This window comes from Schistocerca piceifrons, chromosome X (genome assembly GCF_021461385.2).
Source record: "Schistocerca piceifrons isolate TAMUIC-IGC-003096 chromosome X, iqSchPice1.1, whole genome shotgun sequence".
In the NCBI taxonomy this organism is placed as follows: domain Eukaryota; kingdom Metazoa; phylum Arthropoda; class Insecta; order Orthoptera; family Acrididae; genus Schistocerca; species Schistocerca piceifrons.
This window is the reverse complement of record NC_060149.1, coordinates 15,155,532-15,170,139: the sequence shown is the minus strand read 5'-3', so window position 1 is coordinate 15,170,139 and position 14,608 is coordinate 15,155,532. Positions and strand designations below refer to the sequence as shown.

Genomic DNA, 14,608 nt, shown 5'->3' with positions numbered 1-14,608 from the left:
GGATTAAATGGTTCAGAGGAAGAAGCAAGAGAATATATTAAAAATGAAATTCCATCAAACTTTTAGGAACTACAAGTAGCCCCAATATTCTACAGTGAAATTAAGACATACAAAAGTTCTCAAAAATGAAAGTTCATATGGTGTTGATGGAATTTCAAACAGAATTCTTAATAAATAATGTCATATAATGCATCACTGGCAAAGGAAACTTTTGCAGACAGATTAAAATATCTCGTTAAACTTCTTTCGTATAAAGTTGACAAGAAAGAGTTAAAATAATTATCAGCCAACTTCTTTACTGATGTATTTTTTGAAAGTATTTGAAAAAGTAACGTAATGAAGTGTTGTCCCACAACAACTTAAACATTAGTGCCATGCAATATTTTGTGTAATGTAATATCTTGTACAGACATCTTTTATTAACCTGACACGTCCCACATCGTTACAAAGTGTCATATTCATGATCTATGGAACAAGTATTAATCTAATCTGGAAAGTCAGTTAAAATTGCTCAGCAGAGGAAAGGCAACTGAACCTAACAGGTTACCTGCATGATTCTCACACAGTATGCAAAAGAACTTGCTCCTCTTCCTACAGCAGTGTACCCTAGGTTGCTGGAGGAGTTAAGTGTTCCTAGTGATTGGAAAAAGTGTGTATCATCAAACAGCACCTCACAATTATAGACCTTTATCACTGACTCAGTCTTTCATATTATTGTAGAACATATTTTATGATCACTTATTACGGCCTTTCTGGAGACCAAAAATCACCACTGTAGGAATCAACTGGGATTCTCTTAACAAATCCATTTCACCCTGTTAGTTCATGAGAACTGGAAGGCAGTAGGTACTGGCACCCGTGTTGATACCGTGCTCTTTGATTTTTGAAAGGTATTCTATGTAGTTCTGAACTGCTGCCTAATGAACAGACTATGAGCTTATGGAACCGCAGACCAGCTGTGTGACTAGTTTGAAGTGTTCTTAGTAAACACACACATGTCATTCGTAACGGAGAGAAATCTTAAAGTACAGAAGTTAGAAATAAGTGTGAACCTACCCCGAGGCAGTGTAATGGGACAATTACTTTTCACACTTGTAGTGGTATGTGAAAGAACTTGGATCAGTGCTCGGTGCAGGGATTGGCAGTTGACCCTCAACATAAACAATTGTAATGTATTGTGCATTTATAGGTAGAAAGACCCATTATTGTACGATTATACGGTTGCAGAACAATCACCGGAAATGGTTACTTCCCATTAAATACACAGAAGTGTGTACGGAGTGGTTTAAAATTGAACAATCACATAAACTACTTCTAGGAAAGGCAGATGCCAGATTGATGGTGAGATATATTGAAAGAATTCTCAGGAAGTGTGCTCTGAGGCCCACACACAAAAAAGGTAATCTCAAAACCTAGTTAAACCATTTGGTGAGTATTGCTCATCAGAGTAGGACCCAAACCAAATAGGACTGATAAAAGGTTCATGTAGTGAGCTCATAAGTTTCGCAAGATATACTTGTTCGACTACAGTAGCAGATGCAGCAAGAGAGACATTATGAATAGGGTTTTGGCTTAGTGGCCTGCTGTTAAAATTGAGGGTGTACACTGTAGAACAATCGACCAATATATTGCTTCCTCCTACCTATATCTTGCAAAAGGACTACGAAGGTAAAATTAGAGATATTTCAGCTCACACCTGGGACTTATCGACAGTTGTTCTACCCTCGCATCATTTGCAACTGGAACAGGGGAGGGGGAGATTAAAGTGGTACACAAAGTACCCTACACCACACACTGTAAGGTGGCTTGTGTAGTGTAGATATGATTCAACCTCTTCATTAGTTATCCAGAGCACACTGTTGAACATGAGGCTCTGCAGGTAGTGACCCCTGCTATTTCCCATGTTGACCCAACAACATCGTCAGTTACTATTGCAGTGGACATGGGATCATTGAGATTGGACTGTGGATCAATGTAAACTTGTCATCTGGACATACGAATCGGGGCTTTCGTTACACCAGGTTGACGGTCATGTCTGGATACGCTGTCATCGAGGCAACTAACTGGCTGCTCGAAACACACCACGCCCTGGACACAGGCTAGTGGGGCAGTGTTATGTTATAGGACAGTGCTTGTCAAACTGTGGCCCCTAAGTATTTGTGCAGCCCACAGTTCTCAAATGTATTTTATAATAATATGCATCTAACAACTAACAGCTGAATAAAGTAATGTAATGTTGAGAACTTGTTAAGAGTGTAGGTTTTCCTACTGAGTAACACACACATATACTTAGAGAGACAGTAGTATTTTAAGACGTGCTCAATTATAATTTACGTTCGTGAGTTCGGCCGTTAGCTAAATAAAGTTGGCCGCCTGCCTCGGGGGCAGAGGCGTAATTAGTGCAACCGTTGCAGGGGTAGAGGATATGAGAGGGCGAATGTTTAATTGTTTGCCTTTCAGCAGGCCCTACTGACAACTCACGGGCGTGCACGACTTGTATCGATCGGCGTCCGTGGTATAAATTTTATGACGGAAGTAACGTCGATTTGTGGATGTGTGTTACAGAGACAGTCATCTTAAAGTGACGTACATATTTGTAATAAGGAAGAAGAATTAAATGAAGGCTACTATAATACAAAGCAATGAGTAGAAGAAAAAATTTCATTCAAAATATGTAGTAAACATTTATGATTGTGACTCATATTGCATTATGCATTGAAATATAAGCATGATTACTGCTATTAATCATCCAACCATCTGCCCACAAAGACAACACAATAACACGTTGTCAGGCTATTACAGTGTCAACTTTAATGTTCCTGATGCTGGCAGGAATCTGAAGCAGAGAACTGTCGACGCAAAGTGTTCAGAATTGTCAACTTTTCAGTGTCAGTATTGGTGGCCTTACTGGACCTTCCTATAGTTAGTCCATTTGGGCCTCACAACATATTGATTTATGTCAAGTAGTAAAGGGTACAGCAAACAGTCGCAGATAACATTTGTTGTGCATCCACATCTCGGTCACTGTGTATCTGTGGTCAGTGCAGTAAATTTAAGTTAAAACATTAAATCCAGTTATATATGCACATAGTCCGAACTGGACTAATTATGTCAAAGGTTGAATTGACACTATGTGCATTTATCGTATAGAAGTGGTTTCAGTGTTTTAACTTACACTTACTGCACTGAAGATGGCCACATAGTGACCGAAATCTGGATGTGCAATTAACATTATTTGTGACTGACTGCATACCCTTTACTGTTTAAAGTAAGCACTGTCACTGGGCACAACTGCTTCCCCATCGAATCAAACCTGATAATACTAATTTATGTAGGTTATTGGTTAGTAACAAGATCAGTACATATGCAGCCTGAGGTGCTGCCCCCTGTATCAGTATTGGCTCTTCAGCCAAAAAATTTTGATGACCACTGCTATATTGGACATTCACTTGCACTTCCATGGGACCTGTGGTAGTAACTAAAGGTGCCATGACAGATGTGGACTACATGAACATTATTGTGGACTACCTGCATCTCTTCATGCTTGATGTCTTCCCCACTTACAGTGGCTTCCTCCAGCTGGATAACGGTTCATGTCACAAGGCAAGAATCATGCACGGGAACAGGAGCACGATGATAAACTCACATTGGTATCTGGGCACCAAATTTGCCTGGCCTGAACCTGATGGAACACAATGGGATGTTATCGTTAGTCAGCTCTGTGCCCACAAATTACTGGCCAGTAATTTACAGGAATTGCATGACCTGTTCATTGCAATCTGCTCCCACATACCTCAGAAAACCTACCAAGAACTTGTCAAATCCACACCATGCTGTATTTTGCATTTCAAAGGTAGACAAAGACGCTGTTAAGAAAGTGGTCATAATGTTTTGGCTCGTACTAATTGTCTCTGCAATTTCCTGTTCAACTGACACATTTCACATCATAATGCTTATAGTGAATATGAATTACAGAACTTGGAAATAACTACATTATTAATGGCTAAATGCATGTAGGAATTGGATATACATCCTAAATTCCTTCCTCCTCCTCCCCCCCCTCCCCCCGCCCATGTCAGTTTTCTTCACACCTCTCTCTCTCTCTCTCTCTCTCTCTCTCTCTCTCTCTCTCTCTCTCTCTCTCTCTCTCTCTCTCTCTCTCTCTCTCTGTGTGTTCTCATACCTGGGTAGATCAGTTGGAATCTTCGGTATACGGGGTATGAGAGAGACCTCTCCAGCTGCTGGATCTCTGAATATAGTAGGTTCGATGACAGTAAATCGCATAGTTTCAATCTGCAAGTGATTAGGATTATAAAGTTTCAGATGTTCAGATTGTGTAGTGGTATTCTAATCATAAGCTGATAAAACATAAATACAGTTTCCCCATTTTCTGTAAAACTGTCCCAACAGTGAGAAAGAACACAAAACAAAACAGTACAGTGTTATATACACATCCTGTGTTTGAAATTATAAACAAGGAGGAAGAATATACAGGGTGCCCATAATTAAAGTTTCAAAATGCTGTAGGAAGAGAATCACTGCTCAAAAAGATGTCAAATTTGAACAGTATGTCATTGACATGGGGGGAAATGCCTTGGAAAATTTAACAAAAATTTTACCAATACATGACACTGTAAGCACCTTAACTTAATAGGATGAGCTACAAATGACAGGTGAATATCAATATGACAGTTGTGGTTTGAATTGCACGTTACATCAACCTTAATCTTCAATATGAATGATTGCACATGTTCGGCAGTCAACAGTTGTTAGTACACTGGTACTGTTAGTTAGGTGAGCCCTTACACCGTGGGTAGGTCATACCTCCTTGAGTGGGAAAAATCAGTTTTTAATTTTCCCGAGTCCAAAAACTGCATAATAACCAAAGTGACATAGGTTAAAAACAGCATAAAAATGGCACTGGTTTCTAATTGTTGCGTGACTGACACAAGACACATTCAGTATGCTGGCCACTGTTTTCTGCCACAAGTTTAAATCAAGAATCAGCTTAATCGACAAATAGCGTGGTCCACAACAGATGGGAGTGTTTTGGGGGTCACATTCAGAATACATTGCTCATTGCATGCCTTCAATTGATACGTTCATAACTGGGGCACTAAACACATCATCTTTCAGATAACCCCACAGCCAGAAATCACACGGATTAAGACAAGTGATCTGGACAGCCAGGCTGTTGGGAAATTGTGGCTGAGAATTGTAGCACTTTCGAAATGTCTCTGCACCAGCCACCTGAGTGGCGTAAGAGGGCCATCTTGCATAAAAATCATCCTACCCACACTTCCACGCTGTTGAAGGGTTGGAATTATGTTAGTGCACAAAAGACTCTCATAGCATTTGCCAGCAACGGTACAGGTAACAGGACCCGTAGGACTTGTATCATTAAAAATATATGGCCCTACAATAAACAGTGTTATCAAACCCACCCCGCATAGTCAGTTTTGCAGAACGAAGTGGTACTGGTTGTTGTGCATGCAGATTTTCCACTGCCCATGTTCTGCAATTCTGCATACATGTCCTTGGTGATGTAAACAGGCTTTGTCTGTCCACACTGTTCCGTGGACTTTCATTATTCACGTCCATGCGAGCAAGACATTCGAGAGTGAAAATTTGTCTTGCTGGCAGGTCAACAGGAAGCAATTCTTGAACGTGGGTGAGTTTGTATGGATAGCAGTGCAGGATGTTTCATAGGATTTTATATACTGTGCTAGCAGGCATGTCCAATGTTCAGGCGATTCTCCATGCACTGTATGCTTGCACACCACTGCTCGACCCATCCTGCAGTGTTGTGGCTACATCTTCGACAGATGTCAGATCGACTGCTTTCCTCCCTCTGCCACACTGCACTTCAAAAGAACTTGTCTTTACAAATTTTCTGTTCACTTTCTCTATACCTTTAGCAGACATTGGACTAATGCTTTTTATCATATGCTTGAGTGTCTGTAACTTCTGTAGGATTATTGGCACACGGTCATGGAGACAGTCATGTTGGGTGTCTTGGGTATAAACTGAGGAACAGCCATGTGCCGGGTATCTGTTGGTATATATATTCTGATGCTTACAGTACCATCTTCTTTTTCTTCTTCTTTCTTCTTCTTCTTCTTCTGCTGCTGCTGCTGCTGCTGCTGCTGCTGCTGCTGCTGTTTTTACGACATTGTTGGACAACTTCAGCCAATCATTTTCTGGTCACCTTCTTCAGTAGGTTTTCTTTATGAATTGCCTAGTATCTTTTCATTTGTTCTGATCATTTTTCTCATTCCTCATCCATACAAATATCCTTTATATCCTTTTTATTGTTTATCATTGGTTTAAATAGTACTTTTATGTTTTTAAAGTTCTTTAAATTTTCTGTTTCATTTTGCAAATCGTCCAGGAGTAACTGTAGCTCTTTCATATCGTCTGTGATTTCCTTTATCTATCCTACTTGTTTCAAAGTTTCTCTCTCTCTCTCTCTCTCTCTCTCTCTCTCTCTGTCCTTTTTTTCTGTATTGTATCTGTGATGGGTTCCAGTTCCCTGTGCACCACTTCGTTTGGCACTATCTGCCATTGTCCATTTTTCAGGTATTTCTTATTTATGCATTTTCTAGTTATTATTCTCTCTACTTCAGGATTTTTCTGTGTGACTTTGAAAAGAGTTTCACTTCTGTATGTGACCTCTGGTTAAACCACCATCTTGTAATGTTTTAATTTGACTAATAAACATTTTGTTGTTGTATGTAGACCATGTTAATTTCTGAGCATTTATCATTTTGTTAGCTCTTTCTTGCCACACAGGTTCTCGCCAAGTTGAGCGCTATAATTTGTCCTAGGTATTTAAATTCTATCACTGTTTTTGCTTTGCTGTTATATACTGTTATTTGGTTGGCTACTAGTGGGTCTGCTGCCATTCTCAGTCTTTTCGAATGATGTCTGGAGGTGTGCTTGTTGTTTGATTACCGGCTTCTTGAATGTTATTTGCTAGTAAAACTAAGTCGTCTGCAAATTGCAAGCAATTTAAGTTTATTTGATCTTTCTCCTTTCCAGTTCTTATGTTTCTAGGATTTTGCTTGTACTATTCCTTCATCATGTACTCCATAGCACAGTTGAATTCTAATGGCAATAAACCATCTCCCTGTCTTAACCCTATTTTAATTGTAAATGGCTCGGATATTTCTCCTGTGAACTATACTACAGATATGGTGTTTGTTAGAGTTAAGTTTCATTTTTATTAATTTGGGATGGAGACCGAAATTCCTTAGTATCTTCATCACTGAAGCTCTGTGTATATAATTATAAGCTTTTCTGAAGTCTACAAAAGTTATGACTTCATGTTTCTGTCTTCTTTTGTCGTAATCCATTACCAGTTATCTGTTCTGGGCAGCTTCTCCAGGGCCTAAATCCTCCTCGGTATCCTCCTAGTTCCACTTCAAGTTGAAATTTATAGTGACAGTATAGAATTGTTGACATGACTTTGTATCAGATATCCAAAAGGGAAATGTGTGTATAGTTGTCCATACTTCATTTGTCTACTCTTTTGTGTAATGGATGGATTAAAATTGTGTTCTAATGTTCTGGTAGTTATTCGTTGTTCCAGATTTCCACTATGTAGTGGTGCTGCTGCTGCATAGTTCCAAAGTTCTGCAAACATTTGATTTTCTCAATTTGCTTTGTAATTTTTGAGCTCTTTCAAAGCTTTGTAGACTTCTTGGATTTCAGGTGGGCTTATATTTTCTGCTGATGTTTTGACAGTGGTATCTGTGTTTATTTGAAGTAGTTCTGAAGGGTCTTCGCAATTTAGTAATTTGTTAAATGTTTCTCTTAAAATTTGTGTATTTTTTACTGCTATGGACCATATCGTTTCTTTTATCCTTTAACATTAATGTTGGTGGGTCATATCTTCGTAGTTGTCTCCTAAATATTTTGTAGTAATCCCTTGAGTTTGTTTTCTTGCTATTTATTTCTATATCTTTTTGATATTGGTGTTTAACCCTTCTTATTTTTTGGGTTATCTTTCTTTGTTATGTGAGTTCTAAGTGTTTTTCTTCTGTTTCATAACTCTGATAACTTAACCAAGCTTGTTGTTGATCTACCACTGTTCTATCACACCCATTGTTCCATCGCTGGTGTTTTTTCCATGCATTTATTAGAGCTACCTGTTCAGCTATTTGTTTCAACTGGGGAACTATTTCCTCTAGATCATCTGTTATTTTTGTATTCCTTGTTTGTTTCTGTATTCCTTGTTACATATCAGTTTATGAGGGTCATAGTAGCTTCTCTTGTTTTTTGGGGTGGGATTTTTTCTTTTCCAATGGGGTGAGATTAATTTTTATCTTGTCAATGAGGTGAACTTAATTTTTATCGTGTAATGATCTAATCCAGTATGTGTCCCTCTCATAACTTTAAAATGGTAGATTTCTCTGTGATAATTTTTATCCATGCAAACGTGATCTGGTTGCCATTCTCCTTTTTCCACTCTGGATGTTTCCAAGTTTTGAGCTTATTTGCGCTTTCCTTGAAATATGTTGACTTTGAGATCACGTCATGGTTTCAACAGAATTCCACCAGTCTCATGCCATTTCTGTTTCTTCATGATTGTGCTAGGAATTTCCCCTATTATGTCTCCATATCGCCTTTCCCTTCCTAACTGTACATTAAAATCTCCAGTTAAAATTTTGGTGTGATTTTTATGTGTGTTCGTTGTCATCTGATCTAAAGGCTCCCAAAAGTCATCCACAACTTCTCTCTGTTCTTTCTTATTATTGTGTCATTATTTTGGGCATGGGCGTTTATTATGGTGTATATTTTATTTGCAGCTTTTATAGTTAGTGTTGGTAGCCTGGGAGATTGTGGTTTAAATTCTGTTACAGATTCAGTTATTTTGAGACTGACCATAAATCTCTTTTCAAACTGTGAACATTGCTTCATTTCCCTTTTTCCTGTTATTTCCTTATAAATCCTATATCTTTGCGAGTCTGTTGGTTTCTGATCAGTTTTCTCATTTCCTAAAGTCCAGTCATTAAAATCACTTTGTGGTCCATTTCAGCTGCCAAAATTTTGGGTTTCCCTGGACGTATGATGTAATTTATGTTGTGTGTTTCTATGTAGTTTGTGTGCTGCCTGGAGTCTCAGTTTTGATCTTCTGTCAGTCTTGCATATTTTCAGATGCTCAGACTCACCTAAGTCATTTTTCAAGTGACTGCTCATCATATCCAAGTGCGGTCTCTCTTGATAATTGCCAAGAGGTGGACTTTTCCTTAAAAGATTTATTTCCACAATTGACTTTCAGAGGTAGTCAGTCTCATATGGAACAAGATCTGAGTAACAAGTACTGTTGTTAACCATAGAGGCTGTTGTGCATTTGGTCTGCGAGTACCTATCTGCCACCTGTCACGCACCATGTTGGAGTATCACCTGCATGCCTGATATGACTGCAGTAGGTTTTTAGCACCATCTGTTGGTCTAATTCTTTTTTTCCTTCTATGACATTTCCCCCTGTGGCAATAATATACTGTTCAAATTTAATGACATTCTGAGCCGGCCGGTGTGGCCAAGCGGTTCTAGGCGCTTCAGTCTGGAGCCGTGTGACCGCTACGGTTGCAGGTTCGAATCGTGCCTTGGGCATGAATGTGTGTGATGTCCTTAGGTTAGTTAGGTTTAAGTAGTTCTAAGTTCTAGGTGACTGATGAACTCAGGTGTTGAGTCCCATAGTGCTCAGAGCCATTTGAACCATTTTGATGACGTTCTGAACAGTGGCTCTATTTCTATAGTGTTGGAAACCGGAACTTTACGGACACCGTGTATATGGGAGAAACAATTTCTTGCAGTTGGTTTAAACAGAAAATCTGTACATTGTAATTTTAAATAAATACTGCCTTTGTCTGTCCAAATGTTTAATAGATTATTATGTAAAAAGAAGTGAATTGGTAAAGTACTGTCAAGATTTTTGTTAGCAACGTTAAACAGGGACTTGTCTATATAGTAGTACAGCTGATGGTGATGGTGATAATGGTTGTTGTTGATATGATCAACACTTCATAATGACCACTGAATTTAATTGGCCAATAGTGTCAACTAAAGTGTTGTTATAAGATGACAGCTGCAGCAGAACCATGGTTACCGTCCACTGATTTTTTAATAACTGTGGAATCCAGCATGAAGAAAGTACAAACCAAAACAGAAACTCACTTGCAGCTCTTTGTCATAGTTACCCACAGGTCTTCATAGTAGTAAATAAGTAATGTACAGGCGATATTGCATCATTTTCCTGTAGCCATCACAGGCACGAATGTAATATGTGTCTGCCAGTTCTTTAGCTGTGCCATTGTATTAGTAAAATCAATCACACACTGTATGATGATTTTTAATTTTACAGATGCATAGTAAAATCGAGCTTATATTAGGTGTTGTCACTTTATAAATGATTGATTTAGTGTACTGCTGCAGAAATATTATGCTATTAAAATAAATGTTAAGGTTGTTTTTTTCGCCTGTCCTTTTTTCTTCTAATGCTCGTGGTGACATTTTAATTTTCTGTTACAGATCAAATATCAACATAAATGATATCTTAGGGGATTATTGTCTTACACTTGTGGACACATTAGATACATTGGCAATAATGGGAAATGCAACTGAATTTCAGAGAGCAGTTGGCCGAGTTCTGTTAAATGTCAGTTTCAACAAGGACAATGTTGTGCAAGTTTTTGAAGCCAATATCAGGTATGCCACACTTTTATCTTCTTTACTGCAATTCACTCAAGTTTTGTGTGTAAATATTGCTGATGAGAAAATGATACTGAACACCCTTCTCTCTCTCCTCTCTATGCCCCCCCCCCCTCCTCTTACACACACACACACACACACACACACACACACACACACACACACACACACACACACACACACACACACACACACACATATATATTTTCTCTCTCTCTCTCTCTCTCTCTCTCTCTCTCTCTCTCTCTCTCTCTCTCTGACTTGCTTGAAGCAGATGACAGGAGGGGGTAAAAGTGGGGGAGGGAGAGAAAGAGAGAGAGAGAGAGAGAGAGAGAGAGAGAGAGAGAGAGAGAGAGAGAGAGAGAGAGAGGGGGGGGGGGCGGAGTTAAAAAATAAGGAAAGCTTTTTACAAAGTTACAGGTGAGATTTTCTTGAGGAAATCATTTTCCCATGTAGGATGTTTTCTTTCGAAATAAGCAACTGTTGATGAGCTGATGGATGTGCCAAGTGCTGTAGAAGAGAGTTCTGTTTCATGCACAGTATTTAAATTTTTGCTTTTCAGGTACTTCTGCAAAGAAGTGAATTGTATCAATGTATTTTAATGCATATACTAGTGTTTACTAACTTACTCTAGGTTTTTGTATAAACTTCAGTGCATTAACTATGTGGGAGCTGACTTGAGTGTAGTAAAAAAAATTTAAAAAGTCAGAAGTAGTGTAGCAACAGAACTTAAGATTACAGCCAGCAACTTCTTGTTTTAGTGTTGCATTTCTTGTGGTAAAGACAAAAATTGATTAAAGATGGATACGGACTGCACCTACAGATGCAGGGGGATTGGACGCTATTCATAAACAGCTGGAAGCTGTGTTGTCCTGGTCTGCAGCCTTCAGGCTGCTACTATGTGTCTGTGGTGGCAGTGGGGCACATGAGACAAATGTTTTGGCACCTCAGGAGCCTATAGCGTTGCCCAGGATCCCTGATGTCACTCTGTCTTCTGATTCTCATATCCTGTGGTAGTTAGCGAACAGCAATGGGATTGCAAATCTCTCAGTTGAGGGCAAACATGAGTAATGGCTGCACAGCAGTCACCTTTCATCTTACAAACCGGTTTGAGGAATTGCCTACTGCTGAAAGCACATCTAAGCCAGCACAGTTTGCCTCATCTTTGGGACTGTGGTCGATCTTTCTGGAGGTCTGGACAAGTGCAGAGTGTTGGATTGTTTTGTCATGGGGAGCTCCAACTTCAGGCGGGTGATGGAGCTCTTCAGGGAATCAGTGGGCAGGTCAGAAAAGGAGGCCAGTATTCACTTTGTTTGCTTGTGAGTGGAGTCTCATCTGAGATGTGGAAGAGCCTCTGCCATGCCAGCGCTTCAGCACACTAGGTGCATCCGACTGTAGAGCATGGCTCACATAGGTGTGAATGTTGTCTGTCACTGTAGATTCAGACACCATTCTCAGTTCCTACAGCCAGCCATCTGCTTTTGTGTAGACAGCTAGCCTTGCCCATGGGACAGAAACATAGCTATCATTGTGCAGCATTCTTCCCATGACCATCATGATCATCTGCTTTGGAGCCAAATGGAAGGCTTCAACCAGAGCCACAGACAATTAAGTGACAGTTGTGGATGCTGATTGCTCAATCTCTGGTGTCAATTGGAGAATGGTAGGGTTCTGCTCGAGAGATCAGGCATGCACACCATGCAGGAAGATAGCAGAGTACACATGGTGTAATTGTGTGGATATTTTAGTATAGAGAAATCCCTCCATAGGCCTGATAAGATGTGTTCTGATTGCAGTTAGGGTAGCATTCGCCGTAGGAGTTTGGAGAAAGAAAATGTTAATATAATAAGTTATTTGTGGGAGTGTGTATGGGAAGGTCCTTTAACTGGTTGCACTTATAACAGTAACAGTGCCCAGATATTACTAGGGACAAAAAGCGTGCTGAAACCAGGTAACTATAAACTCTGACTGGAATGTATGTACCAAAGATAGGTTGAATGCTGGTGGTGCAGGGATGTTTATAGACATAAGAAATATGATGATATCAAGTGAGATTAGTACAGATTCCAAATGAGAAATTATGTAGCAGAAGACAAGTGTTGAAGGTGAATCAAACATGGTCATTGGATACTTTTGTAAACCCCCTACCTCAGGAGCAGTAGTGGTGGAACATTTTACGGGAAACTTAGTGGATATTTCACATAAATTTTCTGGTCTTTTGTAGTATTAGGTGGAGATTTCAACGTGGGAAATAACTTAAAATTGTTCTAAATGCATTATCCAAAAATTACCTTCAGCAATTAGTCAGAGAACCATCTCGTGAAGGTAACATCTTAGATTTGTTGGTGACAATCAGATGTGAACTTTTCAACTCAGTGTAGAACAGGAAGTCAGTAAACATAAGGCTGTTAGAACATCACTGAATGCAGCTATAAATAGGAAGCCAAAGGTGCAAAGGCCTTTCTCCTTAGCAAGAGAGACAAGAAACAAATCCCAGGTTACGGTATATTGATAATTTTTACTTATGGACCGTCTGACAGCAACTGAATAAAACACAATTTTAGTGCCATACGCGTTTCGCCTTTATTTTCTGCAAGGCATCATCAGTGGCCTGGAATATGTACGTATGTTAGCTATTTAATTTACATTTTTATCACAGCTAACATATGTACATATTCCAGGCCACTGATGATGCCTTGCAGAAATGTTGTTGTTTGTTGTGGTCTTCAGTCCCGAGACTGGTTTGATGCAGCTCTCCATGCTACTCTATCCTGTGCAAGCTTTTTCATCTCCCAGTACCTACTGCAACCTACATCCTTCGGAATCTGCTTAGTGTATTCATCTCTTGGTCTCCCTCTACGATTTTTACGCTCCACGCTGCCCTCCAATACTAAATTGGTGATCCCTCGATGCCTCAGAACATGTCCTACCAACCGATCCCTTCTTCTGGTCAAGTTGTGCCACAAACTTCTCTTCTCCCCAATCCTATTCAATACTTCCTCATTAGTTATGTGATCTACCCATCTAATCTTCAGCATTCTTCTGTAGCACCACATTTCGAAAGCTTCTATTCTCTTCTTGTCCAAACTATTTGTCGTCCATGTTTCACTTCCATACATGGCTACACTCCATACAAATACTTTCAGAAATGACTTCCTGACACTTAAATCAATACTGGATGTTAACAAATTTCTCTTCTTCAGAAACGCTTTCCTTGCCATTGCCAGCCTACATTTTATATCCTCTCTACTTCGACCATCATCAGTTATTTTGCTCCCCAAATAACAAAACTCCTTTACTACTTTAAGTGCCTCATTTCCTAATCTAATTCCCTCAGCATCACTCGACTTAATTAGACTACATTCCATTATCCTTGTTTTGCTTTTGTTGATGTTCATCTTATATCCTCCTTTCAAGACACTGTCCATTCCATTCAACTGCTCTTCCAAGTCCTTTGCTGTCTCTGACAGAATTACAATGTCATCAGCGAACCTCAAAGTTTTTATTTCTTCTCCATGAATTTTAATACCCACTCCGAATTTTTCTTTTGTTTCCTTTACTGCTTGCTCAATATACAGATTGAACAACATCGGGGAGAGGCTACAACCCTGTCTTACTCCCTTCCCAACCACTGCTTGCCTTTCATGTCCCTCGAATCTTATAACTGCCATCTGGTTTCTGTACAAATTGTAAATAGCCTTTCGCTCCCTGTATTTTACCTCTGCCACCTTTAGAATTTGAAAGAGAGTATTCCAGTCAACATTGTCAAAAGCTTTCTCTAAGTCTACAAATGCTAGAAACGTAGGTTTGCCTTTCCTTAATCTTTCTTCTAAGATAAGTCGTAAGGTCAGTATTGCCTCACGTGTTCCAGTGTTTCTACGGAATCCAAACT

The 14,608-nt window shown here is 39.4% G+C and overlaps 1 protein-coding gene across 3 annotated transcripts in view; it reads left to right on the top strand.

Moving 5' to 3' along the window:
• LOC124721519 (ER degradation-enhancing alpha-mannosidase-like protein 1) overlaps positions 1–14,608 on the top strand; it is a 196,410-nt gene that overhangs the window by 25,951 nt on the left and 155,851 nt on the right. For all 3 annotated transcript variants that reach the window (XR_007006345.1, XM_047246537.1, XM_047246538.1), the window contains one exon: positions 10,537–10,713. Coding sequence is in view for 2 of the 3 variants with exons in the window: in XM_047246537.1 (XP_047102493.1) it covers positions 10,537–10,713 (177 nt within the window). In the remaining variant the exon portion in view is untranslated. The remainder of the gene's footprint in view (positions 1–10,536; positions 10,714–14,608) is intronic.